Source organism: Ascidia mentula, chromosome 3 (genome assembly GCF_947561715.1).
Source record: "Ascidia mentula chromosome 3, kaAscMent1.1, whole genome shotgun sequence".
Classification (NCBI taxonomy): domain Eukaryota; kingdom Metazoa; phylum Chordata; class Ascidiacea; order Phlebobranchia; family Ascidiidae; genus Ascidia; species Ascidia mentula.
The window spans coordinates 3,634,129-3,655,763 of record NC_138568.1 but is presented as its reverse complement, the minus strand read 5'-3'; the positions used below and the strand labels follow the sequence as shown (position 1 = coordinate 3,655,763).

At 38.8% G+C, this 21,635-nt stretch overlaps 3 protein-coding genes across 3 annotated transcripts; 2 read left to right on the top strand and 1 right to left on the bottom strand.

The window, feature by feature from the left end:
• The first annotated feature begins 4,922 nt into the window (after positions 1-4,922).
• Positions 4,923-6,524, top strand: LOC145894741 (transmembrane protease serine 9-like). Its single transcript, XM_082983388.1, has 4 exons — positions 4,923-4,981; positions 5,028-5,152; positions 5,878-6,023; positions 6,255-6,524. Exons 1-4 carry the CDS (start codon positions 4,923-4,925, stop codon positions 6,522-6,524), a joined length of 600 nt encoding a protein of 199 aa, XP_082839514.1.
• Positions 6,525-11,531: 5,007 nt separating this feature from the next.
• On the top strand, positions 11,532-14,828 carry LOC145894738 (kallikrein-14-like). The gene is made up of 7 exons (XM_082983386.1): positions 11,532-11,547; positions 11,894-12,016; positions 12,373-12,511; positions 12,855-13,034; positions 13,271-13,395; positions 14,183-14,328; positions 14,559-14,828. The coding sequence occupies exons 1-7, from the start codon at positions 11,532-11,534 to the stop codon at positions 14,826-14,828; spliced, it is 999 nt and encodes a 332-aa protein (XP_082839512.1).
• A 1,255-nt stretch (positions 14,829-16,083) lies between these two features.
• LOC145894737 (chymotrypsin-like elastase family member 2A) lies at positions 16,084-18,933 on the bottom strand. The gene is made up of 8 exons (XM_082983385.1): positions 18,792-18,933; positions 18,665-18,720; positions 18,421-18,543; positions 18,011-18,149; positions 17,495-17,674; positions 17,009-17,133; positions 16,609-16,754; positions 16,084-16,353 (listed from the first exon to the last, which is right to left on the bottom strand). Exons 1-8 carry the CDS (start codon positions 18,881-18,883, stop codon positions 16,084-16,086), a joined length of 1,131 nt encoding a protein of 376 aa, XP_082839511.1. The 5' UTR covers positions 18,884-18,933.
• Positions 18,934-21,635: the final 2,702 nt, after the last annotated feature.

Here is a 21,635-nt window from a genome sequence, read left to right as displayed (position 1 = left end):
CGTGAGTGTATGCGTGTATTGAAAAGAGGCAAAACGTATGTACAACCAAAAATCGAAGTGGAGTATTCGTTCCGTCCGTCACCTAGGTGGAAGTCAAGTTAATGAAAAACAGAAAATCAGTAGGACTGATCGAGCATACAAGAACATAGCGGTTCCCCACCCACAAACATGAACGACTTCTGAAAGTTGGAATGCGAGGCCTTTTCAGCCGCGTGGTGGGAGAGAGCATTCGTAGACGTGGACACCATGTCGGCGAGAACGGTGAAATCGCTATCACAGCCCCCTTGTTGTTTGTCTTGCTTGAAAGAGAATATCCCGGCCAGATAGTAACTGGAACAAGCGTCGCCTTTCTTCAGACGACAAAACACCGGACTTCCGCTGTCCAACTGCAATTAAAAGCAATAATAAAGGCAAGTATTTAAGTACGTGATTCTCCAACTGAAAATAAAATTAAGAAATGCCCTGATATAAAAAATCCAATCGCCAACAAACGTGATGCATGTTTGCTTGCAAAGAACATTTCGTCAAAAGAGACCGCATCGAAAAAAAAGAAAATACAACATTTGGAAAAAAGCAAGCCTCTGAAGGAAAAAATATTTGCGCCAAAATCAGTGCAGAATTCTACGACAGGAGAGACTTACGTTGCAGCCAACGGTTTTTTCGCGGGCGTTGCTTGCGCACAGCATGTTTCCGCTGTTGTGTAGTCTTCCTCTGAGACAACTGTTATCATAGTCAAGAACCACCTTTGCCTTCTGTAGAATACTTGATATGTTCCCTGTTACACCATCTATTAAAAGAATGGACAGCTTCTTCCTACGTGAATTATCAAGAAGCGATGCGTTCGACTGTATACGTCAAAATGGGAAGTCGATATAGAGACTTTTTTACTATCATCCATTTTACAATTTGGGTTAAAATGTGGCACCGAAATAAAAAAGTCTATATGTATGACATCACTGAAAACTACTACACATTCTACTGTTGGCGATAGTTTTAAATTTTTAAATGGTTGCGGCGAATCTTTCTAACACATATCCCTACTTCTCAAAGAGATTCCGTGACCGATACCAAAGCACTTAGGGTCTCTTTGCCTCAGTGTCCTTCTCCGGAGGCAAAGACGACCTTTGTTCTTTGACAAGATTCAAAATAGCCAGATCGTTTCTGCCAAACGATAAAAAGAGCACATATTAATTTAATCTTAATAAAGCTTCTCGTTTTTGCCTTGTATAATATAATGTTATCCAACATTTCGTTGAACAGAAAACGTATTTTTACCCTAAACCCGAACACGAATTCTTGTTTTCAAGCAATTTACTTTACTCAAAATCCTACTGGCACAAAAAAACAATAAAATTATTAATAGTGTGTTGCTGTTGCTGCATATTGTATTTCAATCAATTTGTTCTTTACCAAGATGAAGCCAAGCGAAGCGTCGGTGAATACACGTTTAATTGTGCCAGCAAAATACATCAATTGAAATACCCTTTACCTGATTACCCCTGCTAAGGTATCCTCTACATGGGGTTCGTTGATGGCGTAGTCCCGATGAATGTAAGATGAATGCTCAATTGCCTTTAAGGCGTGTTTATTGTACAGCCTAAACCCGTTGTTGTCGACCAGGATATCCGTCTCGCCGATGGTAACACGAATCTTCCTTAGATATTTTTTCCTGAACGCACTTAATGATATTATTACCAGTTACAGAAAAAAAACAGTTTTTGTTCAGGAGGTACTTTTACATCGAAGTAAAAAACACGGAAAGTTTTCATGCAAGATACTCGACAGCAATCAAGCTGTACAGAAAACAAGTTAGCCTCAAGAACGTCCCTTAGTTAACAGCTGCACTGATGAAACTATAGGTCAAAGCATTTTGCAATATTTGAAAAAGGTAATTTATTGTGGTCGTTGGATATATAAAAAACACGACTATTTCACTAAAGTATAGCCTAACTGAAGTAAGGACCTGCACAGTGGGGCGATCCTGCCAATCACGCCATTGCATGAAATATTACTTCGTTGTTTTGTTGAGGTTAGGTCCTACATTTGTTTCCAAGTAGATAAGCATAATATGATATACTAAGGTGGCACAGACGTTTCAGGCATCAAATGAAGTTGAGATCAAGTGCGTTTCAAACATTAGTATGTTTCCCCCTTCATCAACATAGTTGCCTGATAAGTTGCTCCAGAGCTTTAAATCAAATGAAATTAATACGACGCAATCATTTTGTTTGCTTCTAAACAAGTAGGCGCAGTAGTAACTAAATGGGAAGTTGTTTGGTCAAGTTATATAAATCATTTGAAAATGGTATTCATGCGTTTGACTTTATCTTAAGTATCTGCAAAAAACTACATAAAAACGTCCTAAGCCAGAAAAGTCTGGTCCATGAAACTTACGCCAGTAGAAAGGCTTGACCTCTCAGCTTCAAGAGTGGAATGTCAACAATAAACGACATGTGGTATGTTGAGCGAATTGAAGAAATGTTATGGCCGCATTTCATTAAGTCATACGTTGCAATTCAATTCCAATTTTAACAAATATAATATTCCCACGCGGTATCATGGTAATCTTTATTCTGTCTTTACCTAAATCACGATGTCCAATTGAGTTTGCAAAATAATAAGTTAACATAGAAATACATATCACGAAGTCTATTGACGATTTCTCACAAAAAGTATATCTTAATGTTGTGTAGGATACTTTTAAAAATAGTTTAATTAAGCTGAACTTATATCCAGCAATTAACTATAGGATATCGCGTGCTTTTCCTGTGCTTTGTGATATGGCTGAATAATGGTCGTAGCGGTCTTTGGTGCGGCTGCATTGGTTTCCGCGGTAAGTAGGCTTGGCATTCAATTGTCCAATGCCCCTTGGAAGGACCAGAGATTTCTATGGAGAGGTTGAATATGACTTGTTGCACTCTATTGATAAGGCTTGTAAATGGCAAACGCGTGCCCAAACAATTGCTTTGATTATTTTCGCAGTATTCTACCCACAAGAGTGCATTCATGAGGTCATATTTAAAGAAAATCCGATAGTGATCCGCGTTTTCCAAGAACCCTGGGTGCAATCAGGTTTTCTTACTTGCAATTAATCGATGAAAATTTCCTGAAAGCAAAAACACAACCGCAAAGTGCTCAGGTTGAAGACACAACCTTAGACATGTTTCCTGTTTAGTTACGTATATAACAGGTGAGATTGGCAGCGTTTACCACATAAGGTAAGAGCTGCAGAGTTATTTGTCGCAACTGTTTACATTTTCAGGGAAAAAGTATTCCAAAAATCGTTTGGACTGATAATTACGAATCTTCTACCAACAAGTTTTGGACATCAAATATGTTGAAGCTGATTCGAATTTTCCAATCCCTGGCGTTTTTTTCTTTGCCGTTTCTGGCAAAGACGAAGTCTGCGTATCATGGTTTTCGGCCTAGGTATGACTAATTACCAGGTGGAATGCAATGTTGTTTATAATTATAAATATAATTACACAGTTTGGCATATAATGAAAACGATCATTACAAATTATTCTAAATTTAATTATACAACTAAAGCTTATCACAAATTAAAGCAAAGAAAATTATAAAAAAAAAATTTCGAACATAAAACACGTTTCATCTCGTTTCAGGAATCAGGATGTTGTCCACTTTGATCGCGGATCAATCGGAGAAACATGCCAAAACGGTACAAAATTTCTTCCATATGTTCGGCGCACAATACTTGCACAGTAATAGCAACCTTATTGAATGCTCCTGGAACTTATACTTTCGTTAATTACAGGATATCGCCCGTCCGAAATCTTCACAATGTCATATAATCAGGAGTGCGTTACTTGCGGTCAGACGTGTTGCCCGCAAAGACAAGAGCGGCGAAGGGACAACGAGCAAATCGACAAAAGGATAAGTGTGTTTGATTGAAATTCATCCTGATGATATATATTAAAAAGCTCAAAAAGCATTGGCTGTACTTGTTTCAAACGCATAGCTGTTTTCAAAATGCTTTGTGTGTCTTTTCTTCTCGGAAGCACAAATACTTCGCCAATAAGTTTCAATTCGGATTGTTCGCTGCAAAGCTTCGAGTATCAAAAATTCTGTGGACCTCATCTTCTGTGACAACACTTAAATTATGAACGATGTTTTGGTAATGCGTTAAATTACAGCTACCTAAAAACTAACTACCAAAATTTTTAAATTCGCCATGATCATTATATTCACGCATTGCACGTAAAATGCGTAGTAACAAAAATAAAAACTCGTTCTTGTTCAGGAGAAGGAATTGACGCGACTAAGAACGAGTTTCCGTGGTCGGTGGCAATTTTCGAGATACAAAGGCATGGGTACAAGTTTATTTGTGGCGGGGCTCTGCTCAGCAAGACCGTGATAGCGACTGCGGCTCATTGTGTAAAGTAAGTTATAGTGGTGTTCATGTGTAAATCTCAAGAATCGTACAGCACAGAGAGTTCTGATGTTGTTTTACGCCAAAATTAAATTCAAGTTATTTCTCCTGAAAAGTCAGTCTCGACGACTGTTTGTTGTTATCAGAACACAGAGCTACATCCATACATCTACACTTAGTTAAATGAGCAATAGGGCTTGCATGCTTCTAAATACCTTGTGAATATATGTGTGTTTTTTTCTGTAGGAATAGAAACTTGCGAATGATACGTGTTAGCATAGGCGAGATGGATATTCTGGTCGACGACAATGGGTTTAGGGATCGAAAAATTGGGACATTGAAAGCAATTCAGAATTTTGCTGGCATACCGCATGGCAACCATGAACCCCACTTGGAGGATACAGTGACAGGAAGCAACATACGAAGGTATACCTTGCAGTCATCCTGTTTTGTGTAGTCATAAGGAAATACCTGAAAAAAATAGGTTGTAAAATAGGAAGAAGAGACGAGAAATGTTAAATGTGATCCAAAAATGTTAACTTCAATGTTAATTTACTATGACAATTATCCGGCCGATTCAAAGACAAAGAAGTGAGTAAATGTTGTTCAACAAATCGACCATGTTTGTTATGTGCAGAAAGGATCTTGCCATTCTGAGACTTGTCAAACCAACAAAGAAAAACCGCCTTTGTCTCCGGAGAAAAGCGGAAAGACAAGTGGATCCCGTGTGCTTCGGCATCGGTCACGGAATGTCTGTGAAAGGTAATGACATCTTTTAAATTGCACTCAATAATTCCTTTAAAGCTAGTTCTAAATTCTTCGTCCAGATAGTGGATATTTATTGTATATTTTAAGTTTAAACAATAAATTGTTGAGCAGGTCCGCAATAATGCATCAAATTGATCAAAGTTTAAACAATACGTGTTTGGTTGAAATCCATCATAATCAAATATATTAAAACGCACTTTAGGCATTGATTGTGTTGTGCTTCGGAATTATGAGATATTACACTACACGAACAAAACACAAGCGAGTATAGAGTACAATGGCATACAGTTAAACCTGGTCAAAACAACTTTTCACTGACAAGTCAGAATGAGATATGAAAAATCAAGCGTCCGATAAGGTTTAAATTTGCGATCATGAGCACGGTCCACAGCTTTATTTACCAGCTGTTGACTGTTTATTAGTTGTAGAGTGGGTGTATCATGGCCCAAATGGCTCTTATACATATTCAGCGCGATGCCGTCGGACCTTAAGATCGTGACACGATGACTGTGTTCGCCATGTAAAAAACTTCGCGGTGAACTGAACCTGCATGTGCCAGCAAGAACATACATTGCTTTGAAGTCATTTTTAAACGATCAGCACTCTAATTCACTACGTCATGAAATTGGCCAGTCTGTTTAAAAAAGCAACGGCAAAAATTACCCTAAAGTGCTATTAAAATATTCGTCCAATTAATCCGAACTTGTTTTTTTTAATAGGTGGAGTAATTAGTAGGATATCGAGCATACTTCAAAAAGCAATGGTGGTTCTCGACTTTGATAACAACTGCCTTAGGGGAAGACTTCACAACAGCGGAAGCATGCTGTGTGCCAGCAACGCCCAAAACAGAACCGTCAGCTGCAGTGTAAGTAAGGTTTTGTTTTCTCTCAACGCTTGCAAGGAAACTTGTTTTAAATCTTACTCAAAACGCATTTCCATCTAATCTTTAGATAAATTATAAATTTCCTGAAGTTGTCAAAAACCTAAAGAAGAATTTATCATGATTTTATGTAATATAATTATGCAGCTACACCCAAAAGACGTTATGGGCCCACTTGTCAAGGATTGTATAAGTCACGTAGTTGTTATTTTGCAGTTGGACAGCGGAAGTCCGGTGTTCTGTCGTCTGAATAAACATGATGAGTGTTCCAGTTACTATCTTGCCGGGATATTCTCCTTTAAACATGATACGAATGGGGGAAGATGCGAAGGAAGATTTACTGTCCTCGCCGACATGGTTTCTACGTCTCAAAACGCCATCTCCCACTTTGCGGCCACAGCGGCCTCCCACGACGATCTGCAGGAGACCTACATGCTTGCGGAGGACCAAGCACCATGCTCCTCCATGATCGAGCCTTGGTATTAATTCTGTGTGACTTTTTCGCGCTATTGTTTGTTTTTAGTCGACGGATTGGAAAAGTCTAACGATTACGATTACCGGTTGTATATAATTTTCTTTGTTTTCAAATACACGGCCACCAAAAGTTTACAAAAGAGTGGTTTAGTGATTGGCACAACATTGCTTCAGGTATTTGAAGTGCTTCAGAAAGCATGACCAAATTCAGGTCACAAACAACAGTCATGATTCGGACGAACAGCGGAATCGTTGAACATTGGATGCCAATCTTGTAGAATTGCATCAAATCTTTAGATTCGTCCCCATAATTTGTCCTATGTGCTGAACAAAGAAACTTATTTACCACAAGTAGTCGCTCCAGGGCAGTGCTAGGCACATTCGCCCCTATTTGAGCAAATCTATTATTATATCGAAACCTTATCAAAGTTGGTGCAAACACGCAAGGATCGAAATAGGAAATATGCAACATATTCGCCACAAAGTTTGGTCTTGGAGCAAAATCGTTAGACTCCAAAGGAGTGAAACAGCAGTAATTCTCCGGATAAAACCTTACAGCTTAAAGGCGTAATGTAAAAGCTTCTTTGACGAAAATTCGACCATAACTTACGTTGCAGTGACGTACTCTTCAGCACTGTTAACTTAAAACTTATGAAAACGCTGGAAAAATTGTCATGGTGCCCTGCTGGCCTTCCGGAGTTAATTGTAGTGGTTACGCTTATATGTGAGTTGCAGACAGTATTGTGCGCAATGTTTCGACCTGTCAAGGCTCATTATTGTAGCTGGTGACCGAATGCAGTCGCGCTTAGCTAGCATGAAAAAAAAACATGAAACTTGCCAGGCAAAATACCATAGTCAAGTTTATTTGTAGAATAACTTAGAAAATTGATACAAACAACTTTCTTATTTAGATGAACACATTGATCTTTTTTGCTATTTGAGTGTTTTTTGTTAACCTTTTCGTGAAGTTGCTGCTTCCAATAAAGCTTTCAAGCGCCTTTTATCTGACCAAAAGATCTAAACCGCGACAATTGAGTTTTGACAAAAAAAAATTAACACCTCATAGACTCTTTCTCTCTTCAAACTTTTCTAGGAGACAATCGTGAGTTTATGCGTATATTGAAAAGAGGCAAAACGTATGTACAACCAAAAATCGAAGTGGAGTATTCGTTCCGTCCGTCAACTACGTAAAAGTCAAGATAAAGGGAAACAGAAAATCAGTAGGACTGCTTGTGCATAGAAGAACATGGCGGTTCCCCACCCACAAACATGAACGACTCCTGAAAGTTGGAATGCGAGGTCTTTTCAGCCGCGTGGTGGGAGAGAGCATTCGTAGACGTGGACACCATGTCAGCGAGAACGGTGAAATTGCTATTGCAGACCCCTTGTTGTTTGTCTTGCTTGAAAGAGAATATCCCGGCCAGATAGTAACTAGAACAAGCGTCGCCTTTCTTCAGACGACAAAACACCGGACTTCCGCTGTCCAACTGCAAATAAAAGCAATAATAAAGACAAGTATTTAAGTACGTGACTCTCCAACTGGAAATAAAAAGAAGAAATGCCCTGATATAAAAAATCCAATCGCCAACAAACGTGATGCATGTTAGCTTGCAAAGCACATTTCGTCACAAGAGACCGCATCGAAAAAAAACGAAAACATAACATTTGGAAAAAAGCAAGCCTCTGAAGGATAAAATATTTGCGCCGAAATCAGTGCAGAATTCTACGACAGGAGAGACTTACGTTGCAGCCAACGGTTTTTTCGCGGGCGTTGCTTGCGCACAGCATGTTTCCGCTGTTGTGTAGTCTTCCTTTGAGACAACTGTTATCATAGTCAAGAACCACCTTTGCCTTCTGTAGAATACTTGATATGTTCCCTGTTACACCATCTATTAAAAGAATGGACAGCTTCTTCCTACGTGAATTATCAAGAAGCGATGCGTTCGACTGTATACGTCAAAATGGGAAGTCGATATAGAGACTTTTTTACTATCATCCATTTTACAATTTGGGTTAAAATGTGGCACCGAAATAAAAAAGTCTATATGTATGACGTCACTGAAAACTACTACACATTTTACTGTTGGCGATAGTTTTAAATTTTTGAATGGTTGCGACGAATCTTTCTAACACATATCCCTACTTCTCAAAGAGATTCCGTGACCGATACCAAAGCACTCAGGGTCCTTTTGCCTTTGTGTCCTTCTCCGGAGGCAAAGACGACCTTTGTTCGTTGGTTTGACAAGATTCAGAATAGCCAGATCGTTTCTGCCAAACGATAAAAAGAGCACATATCAATTTGATCTTAATTAAGCTTCACGTTTTTGCCTTGTATAATATAATGTTATTCAACATTTTGTTGATCAGAAAACTCAACCATTTTTACCCTAAACCCGAAACCGAAATTCTGGTTTTCAAGCAATTTTCTTTACTCAAAATCCTAATGGCACAAAATACAATAAAATAACTGGCGTGTTTATTGTACAGCCCAAACCCGTTGTTGTCGACCAGGATATCCGTCTCGCCGATTGTAACACGAATCTTCCTTAGATTTTTTTTCCTGAACGCACTTAATGATATTATTACCAGTTACAGAAAAAAAAACAGTTTTTGTTCAGGAGGTACTTTTACATCGAAGTAAAAAACACGGAAAGTTTTCATGCAAGATACTCGACAGCAATCAAGCTGTACAGAAAACAAGTTAGCCTCAAGAACGTCCCTCAGTTAACAGCTGCACTGATAAAACTATAGGTCAAAGCATTTTATAGGTCAAAGTCAATGTGCAAACCATGGTAACACCATCATGCAAATAGTTCTTTTTGCTATTCCCCGCCCGTAGGACTATGTTTATGTTTGCGCTTGTTTTCGCTGTAACGGGTTGATGACTTTACCTGTGTTGTTAACCTGTTTTTATCGTCTTATCAGTCACCGAGTCCTATCGGTCACACCTGTTCGCCCACAGGCCTACCTGTCTGCATTTCGTGACGTCCATTCCACTTCCACTTTTGTTCTGTTTTTACATTCAGTTGCTTCTGTATGTTTGTGTGCTCACTCGGTGTCAGCGCCAGTGGTTTTTTGAAAGTAAAGTAGTACAGACAGGTCTAATCACATGCAGTAAATTCATACTTTTATTATTTTTTAGTTAATGCTTGAAACCCGAATATTTTTATAGTTTTTATTAATTTTTATTTATTTTTAGCTTGCGTAACCTTTTTGCGTTAGATTCATGACTTTTTCCTTTCTGTTTTTCCTTTTTGGCAGTTTTGGTAAATGGAGAAACTGATGATGCCGTTTTAGGCGAAATATATTTTTCTCTCAATAAATCGATCTGAGCTGTCTACAGATCGCTGTTTTGGGATTTTAACACATTATTATTGATACGGTGTGCGATCGACAGCCTGCCAGGGGCCTTTGGTTTTTTGATCCAGTTTTGATTTACTAATCACATTAGCATTTTGCACTATTTGAAAAAGGTAATTTATTGTGGTCGAGGGATATATAAAAAAACACGACTATTTCACTAAAGTATAGCCTAACTGAAGTAAGGACCTGTGCAGTGGGGTGATCCTGCCAATCACGCCATTACATGAAATATAACTTCGTTGTTTTGTTGAGGTTAGATCCTACATTTGTTTCCAAGTAGATAAGCATAATATGATATACTAAGGTGGCACAGACGTTTCGGGGATCAAATGAAGTTGAGATCAAGTGCGTTTAAAACATTAGTATGTTTCCCCCTTCATCAACATAGTTGCCTGATAAGTTGCTCCAGAGCTTTAAATCAAATGAAATTAATACGACGCAATCATTTTGTTTGCTTCTAAACAAGTAGGCGCAGTAGTAACTAAATGGAAAGTTGTTTGGTCAAGTTATATAAATCATTTGAAAATGGTATTCATGCGTTTGACTTTATCTTAAGTATCTGCAAAAAACTACATACAAACGTCCTAACTTGCCAGAAAAGTCTGGTCCATGAAACTTACGCCAGTAGAAAGTCTTGACCTCTCAAGAGTGGAATGTCAACAGTAAACGACATGTGGTATGTTGAGCGAATTGAAAAAATGTTATGGCCGCATTTCATCAAGTCATACGTTGCAATTCAACTCCAATTTTAATAAATATAATAATCCTACTCGGTATCATGGTAATCTTTATTCTCTCTTTACCTAAATCACGATGTCCATTTGAGTTTGCAAAATATTAAGTTAACATAGAAAAACATATCAAGAAGTGCATTGACGATTTCTCACAAAAAGTATATCTTAGTGTTGTGTAGGATACTTTTAACCATTCGTTGCATTAAAACGTTAAAAATAGTTTAATTGAGCTGAACTTATATCCAGCAATTAACTATAGGAGATCGCGTGCTTTTCCTGTGCTTTGTGATATGGCTGAATAATGGTCGCAGCGGTCTTTGGTGCGGCTGCATTGGTTTCCGCGGTAAGTAGGCTTGGCATTCAATTGTCCAATGCCCCTTGGAAGGACCATAGATTTCTATGAGGAGGGTAAAAATTACTAATTGCACTCTATTGATATGGCTTGTAAATGGCAAACGCGTGCCCAAACAATTGCTTTGATTATTTTCGCAGTATTCTACCCGCAAGAGTGCATTCATGAGGTCATATTTAAAGAAAATCCGATAGTGATCCGCGTTTTCCAAGAACCCTGGGTGCAATCAGGTTTTCTTACTTGCAATTAATCGATGAAAATTTCCTGAAAGCAAAAACACAACCGCAAAGTGCTCAGGTTGAAGACACAACCTTAGACATGTTTCCTGTTTAGTTACGTATATAACAGGTGAGATTGGCAGCTTTTACCACATAAGGTAAGAGCTACAGAGTTATTTGTCGCAACTGTTTACATTTTCAGGGAAAAAGTATTCCAAAAATCGTTTGGACTTATAATACGAAACTTCTACCAACAAGTTTTGGGCATCAAATATGTTGAAGTTGATTCGAATTTTCCAAGCCTTGGCGTTTTATTCTTTGCCCTTTCTGGCAAACACGAAGTCTGCGTATCATGGCTTTCGGCGTAGGTATGACTAATTACCAGGTGGAATGCAACGTTGTTTATAATTATAAATATAATTACACAGTTTGGCATAAAATGAAAACGCTCATTACGTATTATTCTAATTTAAATTATACAACTAAAGCTTATCACAAATTAAAGCAAAGAAAATTATAAAAAAGAAATTTCGAACATAAAACACATTTCATCTCGTTTCAGGAATCAGGATGTTGTCCACTTTGATCTCGGATCAATCGGGGAAACATGCCAAAATGGTACAAAATCTCTTCCATAAGTTCGGCGCACAATACTTGCACAGTAATAGCAACATTTGTGAATGCTCCTGGAACTTATACTTGCGTTAATTACAGGATATCGCCCGTCCGAAATCTTCACAATGTCATATAATCAGGAGTGCGTTACTTGCGGTCAGACGTGTTGCCCGCAAAGACAAAAGCGGCGCAGGGACAACGAGCAAATCGACAAAAGGATAAGTGAGTTTGATTGAAATACATCCTGATAATATATATTAAAAAGCTTAACCGCTGTGCTTTTTTTAAACGCATAGCTGTTTTCAAAATGCTTCGTGGGTCTTTTCTTCTCGGAAGCACAAATACTTCGACTATAAGTATCAAATGGGATTGTTCGCTGCAAAGCTTCGAGTATCAAAAATTCTGTGAACCTCATTTTCTGTGACAACACTTAAATTATGAACGATGTTTTGGCGATGCGTTTATTTACAGCTAACTAAAAACTAACTACCAACATTTTTAAATTCGCCATGATCATGATTTCCACGCATTGCACGTAAAATGCGTAGTAACAAAAATGTAAACGCGTTCTTGTTCAGGAGAAGGAATTAACGCGACGTGGAACGAATTTCCCTGGTCGGTGGCAATTTTCGAGAAACAAAGGCATCGGTACAAGTTTATTTGTGGCGGGGCTCTGCTCAGCAAGACCGTGATAGCGACTGCGGCTCATTGTGTAATGTAAGTGAAAGGTGGTGTTCATGTGTAAAGCTCAAAAATCATACAGCACAGAGAGTTCTGATGTTGTTTTACGCCAAAATTAAATTCAAGTTATTTCGCCTGAAAAGTCAGTCTCGACGACTGTGTGTTGATACATAGTTTTGTGTGAATCCAGTTAATTTTTATTATATTTACGTTGTTGTTTGGTTTAAAAACGCTCTAAACGTGTTTATAAGCGCGTTCACGTGACCATCACCGTTATCAGAACACAGAGCTACATCCATACATATAAACTTAGTTAAATGAGCAATAGGATTTGCATGCTTCTAAATACCCTGTGAATATATGTGTTTTTTTTCTGTAGGAATAGAAACCTGCGAAAGATACGTGTTACCATAGGCGAGATGGATATTCTGGTCAACAACCGTGGGTTTAGGCGTCGAAACATACGGGCCCTAAAAGCAATTCAGAATTTTTCTGACATACCGCATGGCAACTCCGAACCCCACGAGAATGATACATGGACAGGAAGCAACATACGAAGGTATACCTTGCAGTCATTCTGTTTTGTGTAGTGGTAAGGACATACCTTTGAAAAAAAACCATTGAAAAAAATCTGGTAGGTTGTAAAATGGGCAGAAGACGAGAATGCTGTTTTTTAAATGTGATCCAAAAATGTTAACTGCAATATTAATTTACTATAACAATTATCCGTCCGATTCAACGACAAAGAAGTGAGTAAACGTTTTTCAACAAATCGACTATGTTTGTTATGTGCAGAAAGGATCTTGCCATCCTGAGACTTGTCATACCAACAAAGAAAAACCGCCTTTGTCTCCGGAGAAAAGCGGAAAGACAAGTGGATCCCGTGTGTTTCGGCATCGGTCACGGAATGTCTGTGAAAGGTAATAATATCTTTTAAATTGCAGTCAATAATTCCTTTAAAGCTAGTTCTAAATTCTTCGTCCAGATAGTGGATATTTATTGTATACTTTAAGTTTAAACAATAAATTGTTGAGCAGGTCCGCAATAATGCATCAAATTAATAAAAGGATAAGCGTGTTTGATTGAAATCCATCATAACAAAATATATTAAAGCGCATATTACGCATTGACTGTGTTGTGCTTCGGAATTATGAGATATTACACTACACGAACAAAACACAAGCGATTATAGAGTACAATGACATACAGTTAAACTTGGTCAAAACAACTTTTCACAGACAAGTCGGAATGAAATATGAAAAATCAAGCGTCCGATAAAGTTTAAACTCGCGATCCTGAGCACGGTCCACAGCTTTATTTACCAGCTGTTGACTGTTTATCAGTTGTAGAGTGGGTGTATCATGGCCCCAGTATTGGAGTACGAGCGCGTAATTTTCCTCCGTGTTTTTGAGCCACCTCTACCACCGTAGACGCACCATGCAGACGCAATGATCATGGGAAAAATACTTATTTTTTTCAGCACTATGCCGTTGTACCTTAAGATCGTGACAAGATGACTGTGTTTGCCATGTAAAAAACATTGCGGTGGACTGAGCCCGCATGTGCCTGCAAGAACATGTTGCTTTAAAATCATTTTTGAACGATCAGCACTCAAATTCGCATCGTCATGAAATTGACCTGTCTGTTTAAATGGCAATGGCAAAAATTACCCTTAATTGCTATTAAAATACTTGTTTTTTTTAATAGGTGGAGTAATTAGGAGGATATCGAGCAAGCTTCAAAAAGCAAAGGTGGTTCTCGACTTTGATAACAACTGCATTAGGGGAAGACTTCACAACAGCGGAAACATGCTGTGTGCCAGCAACGCCCGCGAAAGAACCGTCAGTTGCAGTGTAAGTAAGGTTTTGTTTTCTCTCAACGCTGCGAGAAAACTTGTTTTAAATCATACTCAAAACGCATTTCCATCTAATCTTTAGATAAATTATAAATTTCCTGAAGTTGTCGAAATCCTAAAACAGAAATTATCATGATCATATGTAACACGATTATGCAGCTACACCCAAAAGACCTTATGGGCCCACTTGTCAAGGATTGTATACGTCACGTAGTTGTTATTTTGCAGTTGGACAGCGGAAGTCCGGTGTTCTGTCGTCTGAATAAACATGATGAGTGTTCCAGTTACTATCTTGCCGGGATATTCTCCTTTAAACATGATACGAATGAGGGAAGATGCGACGGAAGATTTACTGTCCTCGCCGACATGGTGTCTACGTCTCAAAACGCCATCTCCCACTTTGCGGCCACAGCGGCCTCCCACGACGATCTGCAGGAGTCCTACCTGCTTCCGGAGGGCCAAGCACCATGCTCCTCCATGATCGAGCATTGGTATTAATTCTGTTTGACTTTTTCGCGCTATTGTTTGTTTTCAGTCGACGGATTGGAACAGTCTAACGATTACGATTACCGGTTGTATATAATTTTCTTTGTTTTCAAATACACGGCCACCAAAAGTTTTCAAAAGAGTGGTTTAGTGATTGGCACAACATTGCTTCAGGTATTTGAAGTGCTTCAGAAAGCATGACCAAAGTCAGGTCAATAACAACAGTCATAATTCAGACGAATAGCGGAATTGTTGAACGTTGGATGCCAATCTTGTAGAATTACCTCAAATCTTTAGTTTCGTCGCTTTCATGTGTCCTAATGTGCTGAACAAAGAAAATTATTTACCACAAGTAGTCGCTCCAGGGCAGTGCTAGGCACATTTGCCCCTATTTGAGCAAATCTATTATTATTTCGAAACCTTATCAAATGTGGAGTAAAAACGCCCAGACCGAACAGGAAATGTGCAATATATTAGCCATAAAGTTTGGTCTTGGAGCAAAATCGGTAGACTCCACAGGAGTGAAACAGCGGTAAATCTCCGGATAAAACCTTACAGCTTAAAGACGTAATGCAAGAGCTTCAGTGTCGAATCTTCGTCACAGAAGCTCTTGCAATGAAATTATTCACGCGGCAAACGTATGTAACCAAAATGCGTGGTCTAATTTTCAATATCTTGGACGTTTTTTAACACCATAAATTAAAACTTCAAAACGCCGGAAAAGTTGTAATGGTGCCCGGCTGGCCTTTTGGAGTTAATTGTAGTGGTTACGCTTATATGTGAGTTGCAGACAGTATTGTGCGCAATGTTACTACCGGTCAAGGCTCATCATTGTAGCTGGTGACCGAATGCAGTCGCGCTTAGTTAGCCAGAAAAATACATGAAACTTGCCAGGCAAAATACCATAGTCAAGTTTTTTTTAGAATAACTTACAAAACTGATACAAACAACTTTCTTATTTAGATGAACACATTGATCTTTTTTGCTATTTGAGTGGTTTTTGTTAAGCTTATCGTGAAGTTGCTGCTTCCAATAAAGCTTTCAACGCCTTTTATCTGATCAAGAGATCAAAACCGCGACAATTGAGTTTTGACAAAAAAAATTAACACCTCATAGACTCTTTCTCTCTTCAAACTTTTCTAGGAGACAATCGTGAGTTTATGCGTGTATTGAAAAGAGGCAAAACGTATGTACAACCAAAAATCGAAATTTAGTATTCGTTCCGTCCGTCAACTAGGTGAAAGTCAAGATAAAGGGAAACAGAAAATCAGTAGGACTGCTTGAGCATAGAAGAACATAGCGGTTCCCCACCCACAAACATGAACGACTCCTGAAAGTTGGAATGCGAGACCTTTTCAGTCGCGTGGTGGGAGAGAGCATTCGTAGACGTGGACACCATGTCAGCGAGAACGGTGAAATTGCTATTGCAGCCCCCTTGTTGTTTGTCTTGCTTGAAAGAGAATATCCCGGCCAGATAGTAACTAGAACAAGCGTCGCCTTTCTTCAGACGACAAAACACCGGACTTCCGCTGTCCAACTGCAAATAAAAGCAATAATAAAGGCAAGTATTTAAGTACGTGACTCTCCAACTGGAAATAAAAAGAAGAAATGCCCTGATATAAAAAATCCAATCGCCAACAAACGTGATGCATGTTAGCTTGCAAAGCACATTTCGTCACAAGAGACCGCATCGAAAAAAACAAAAACATAACATTTGGAAAAAAGCAAGCCTCTGAAGGATAAAATATTTGCGCCGAAATCAGTGCAGAATTCTACGACAGGAGAGACTTACGTTGCAGCCAACGGTTTTTTCGCGACCGTTGCTTGCACACAGCATGTTTCCGCTGTTGTGTAGTCTTCCTCTGAGACAACTGTTATCATAGTCAAGAACCACCTTTGCCTTCTGTAGAATACTTGATATGTTCCCTGTTACACCATCTATTAAAAGAATGGACAGCTTCATCCAACGTGAATTATCAAGAAGCGATGCGTTCGACTGTATACGTCAAAATGGGAAGTCGATATAGAGACTTTTTTACTATCATCCATTTTACAATTTCGGTTAAAATGTGGCACCGAAATAAAAAAGTCTATATGTATGACGTCACTGAAAACTACTACACATTCTACTGTTGGCGATAGTTTTAAATTTTTGAATGGTTGCGGCGAATCTTTCTGACACATATCCCTACTTCTCAAAGAGATTCCGTGACCGATACCAAAGCACTCGGGGTCCCTTTGCTTTTGTGTCCTTCTCCGGAGGCAAAGACGACCTTTGTTCGTTGGTTTGACAAGTTTCAAAATAGCCAGATCGTTTCTGCCAAACGATAAAAAGAGCACATAATAATTTATTCTTTATAAAGCTTCACTTTTTTGTCTTGTATAATATAATGTTATTCAACATTTCGTTGAACAGAAAACTCACAAGTATTTTTACCCTAAACCCGAACACGAATTCTTGCTTTCAAGCAATTTACTTTGCTCAAAATCCTAATGGCACAAAATACAATAAAATAACTGTAATAGCGTGTTGATGTTGCTGCATATTGTATTTCAATCAATTTGTTCTTCCTTCCTTTACCAGGATGAAGCCAAGTTGAATAGGAGGCGAAGCGTTGGTGAATACACGTTTAATTGTGCCAGCAGAATACATCAATTAAAATACAAATACCCTTTACCTGATTACCCCTGCTAAGGTATCCTCTACATGGGGTTCGTTGATGGCGTAGTCCTGATGAATGTAAGATGAATGCTCAATTGCCCTTAAGGCGTGTTTATTGTACAGCCTAAACCCGTTGTTGTCGACCAGGATATCCGTCTCGCCAATGGTAACACGAATCTTCCTCAGATTTTTATTCCTGAACGCACTTAATGATATTATTACCAGTTACAGAAAAGGCAGTTTTTCTTCAGGAGGTATTTTTACATCGATGTAAAAAACACGAAAAGTTTTCATGCAAGATACTCGAAAGCAATCAAGCTGTACAGAAAACAAGTTAGCCTCAAGAACATCCCTTAGTTAACAGCTGCACTGATGAAACTATATAGGTCAAAACAGTTTGCACTGTTTGAAAAAGTAATTTATTGTGGTCGTTGGACATATAAAGAACACGACTCTTTCACTGAATTATAGCCAAAGTGAAGTGGCATGGAAGGTGAGGAGTCGTGATGCACACGGAAATATTTTAACCTACCAGACACAATGAGCTGCAGTCGCTATCACGGTCTTGCTGAGCAGAGCCCCGCCACAAATAAACTTGTAGCGACCCACTAGATTCTCGAAAATTGCAACCGACCACGGAAACTCGTTCTTAGTTGCGTCAATTCCTTCTCCTGAACATGAAATATTGCTAAAGCATTAAGCCCAATAAATTAATTTTTAGCCGACAACCGCTGCGCATGTATGGTTAGTTATAGATTAAAGCTATCATTTGAAACGTGTGATTGGTTATACTTTTGTCTTTCTTGAATGATCAATTTCTTCAAACTTCAAATGATCAAAATTTAATTTTTCTTGAAAAGTGAGTCTGGTAAATCTGTTTCCCCAGCAAATTTTTCACGCGGCTTATTCGCTTGCATGGAACAAATGCGTTTCTTAACTCACTTATTCTTTTGTCGATTTGCTCCGTGCCTCCATAACGCTTGTTTCTCTGAGGACAACACGTTTGACCGCAAGAAACGCACTCACCACCGTAGAGCATTGTAAATATGTGGGATGGACGATATCCTGCAAAAGACGCACACGCGTTTGATGACTTCGAATAGAGCAATGGCACATGCCAGTTATGAGGAGTTTTGTTTTAAATTCCAATTAATGTCAAGTTAGTTTAAATGAAAGGTCTACCAACCAGATTCACAACTTTCCCCTTGTGACGCGCTATTGCTGTTGATCATTTGAAGCCTTCTGAAACCGACAGCGAGAAACTATTTATGATGTGTGCAATTGCCTTACTTCGGCCAAGTATTTATACATACCTTGATAAGATGTTATTATACTGAGACTTCACCAGTAGCAATTGCAATGAGACAAAGGCCAGAGTTTGCCACATCCGCTTCAGGGCAAACATATTTGACAAAGTGAACTTTAACTCTCCGACTTATCGGTGTGACAATATCTACAGACAATTTAAAAAACGCAAGTTTATTACAATTGGTTCCTATGATGCTTTCAACATTATTTGCATTTAGGAAAGCAATTATCGCAAACCAGTACGTAACACGCATTTTACTACGGCGTTGTACCTGGTAAGATCTATGTTTTCATGTCCATTTTATACACAGCACACAGGAAACCTGTTGGTTAAGGCTCCACACCTGGACACCTTGCGGTTGTGTTGACATATTTAGGTAATTGTTATTCACCACCATTAATTGTAAGAAATGCAACCTGGTTTATACCTGGGATCATGGAAAACACAAAGGAGACTTGGTTTCAGTCCCAAGAAATGCTACAATTATTATTCGTTTGTGGTCCGCCAAAGACACAGGTTAGCATTTATAACCCAATTCCCAAAGTGATGACAAAATAATGCATTAGAATTAAACCACAATTCATAATACCATATTCGCAATCTGTTACAAAAAACCGCTGTCATTTTCAAAATCATCAATTCAGCATTATAATAGCAGTGGAATGCGTAAAGGAATATCGTCATCATCACTTTACAAACATGGTACCATGACAAACCGATTTCTGCGCAAATATCTTGTAGGATTGGGTGGAGTTTGAATCCTCTTGGAATGTTAGTAGAATGCGTAATTCTCTGTATGGCCTGCCCATGCGACGGTGGTCACGTGACATCGAAAATATTTTGAAAAAAAATACGTTGCTCAGTTGACGATCAGTGGCTGACAAAAGTAGGACTAGGTTGAAACAATCAGGTAACGAAATTGCTGGGTGTTTTTTAAACACAAAACAACAAAGACACAATTGTCGTATGGCAGTGTTTCCCAACCTATGGTACGCGACGACATTTCAGGTGGTACGCGAGCACCTTTTCGTAATTTGCGGATTTAGTTCGAATTTAAAAAATCGTAAGTTAAGTATTCTAAAAATGTTTGTTACTTCATCCCCTACATTACTTTGTAACACGCAACTAGGTGGTACTCGTCGAAACTGTTTTACACCCAAGTGGTACGCAACCAGAAAAAGGTTGGGAATCACTGGCGTATGGTATCCACCTAGCACCAGACGATGAGATTTTTTTAATTTTTTGTCACATCAAAGCTTTCAATTTGGGATTTTGAATTTTTTGGGGAAACGATTCGACCGACCCTCCGGAAACTTGAATGCTGTGAAGTAGAATCAATGAAATAATGTTTGCACAATTAACTTGGGACCTTACCCTCCTTGTTCAAAGAAGACGAGAACAATTTGTTGTTACACTCTGCGAGATGCGCATATTTAGTACAACTCGAAATTTACAATGTAAAATAGGCCGGAGAAAATTTGAGCCTTCATGTAAATTTACCAAAGACTGCACTGCCATCTAACGTTTTGCGCAAAGATAATAATTTGATAACATAGAGAATTTGTGTAGAGTAGGTCAGACTGCACGTTCTTCCTGCCCTTTTTACTGAGTCAGCACTGGAAATGACGTAACACAACACGTTGGAGGAAAACGCATGTCTTGGTGAAACTTGAAGTAAGATTTAACGCCCATTTAATGACACCTGGGTTTTGTGGTTATCCGTTATTGCAGGGTCCGGGATCTTTTTCGAATTAGGGAGGCAGCGTTGGGGTAAAGATCTTTTTGAGAATCTACAAAAAGTCAACTATTCTCCCGTCAATTTGTTTTAGATTTCTGCGATTCACGTTCCCCTGTGGGCAGTAATTTTGACCGCAAGTAACACGCACACCACCGTATAGCATTGTAATGTTGTTGGGCGGAAGGTATGCTGAAAAATACACAAAAACATTTGCTGGATTCGGATTAGGCTTTATCAGAAACACCTTCTTGACAAGTGTCCTCAAATGATGCGCGGCTATTATCTGCCACAACAAGAGTTTTGACAAAAATACAGAAGTTAAACGTTTTAACTTCTCCTTACCGCCTCTAGCGTCCGTTAATATGAAATCTTTGACTGCTTCTGGGTGTGGTGACCTGAGACCATGCATGCGTGGCAGTAACGCGAAGGACTCGTTGTTTGAACACTCGCTGTTGGTGGCTTTTACGTTTTTAATAAGGGCATATATACCCTACTAGTTTTAAGCAAGTCCTACGAGCCTTGAGAAAGATAGACGTGACATTGGCGAGCACGCCAGGACCTGCACCAGTAGTGGGTATAAAAAAGATTAAGTTTCACTACCCTATGCCGCGTTTTGAGCGAGGCGTAGAATTGTTACAATTCATCAAGGTTTTGAAAGCTTTTGCGCCAGTGTGGATGCAAATGAATCAACCACGCATTTTTGTCATGCTTGTAGGAGGACCTTGTGTATAATATGAGGCAAGCTTGTGGTGATAATTTGTACAGTCAGTCTTATGGTGAATTAAAACCCCTCGGGTGCCTAGTTACCAACAACTCTGCCTCGCGCAATAGCGCAAAAAGCTTTGGCATATTTGTTGTGACGTATACAGTGGTGCTGCAGATTTCTTCTCAGAGAATTCTTGATAACTTACCACTGCATGTTGCAAAAATCTTTTACATTGTCTTTTACTTTTCAAAAATGTTAATTTGCGATTAAGTATAACTCGAATATTGGATCGGTCGTTTTCGCTAAAACAAATTGCATTCTATGGCGTTTCACTAAACTTAACAAACTCTATGGGACGTGAGAACAACCTAAACAATTGCTTTATTCGTTGCAACAAAACGTCT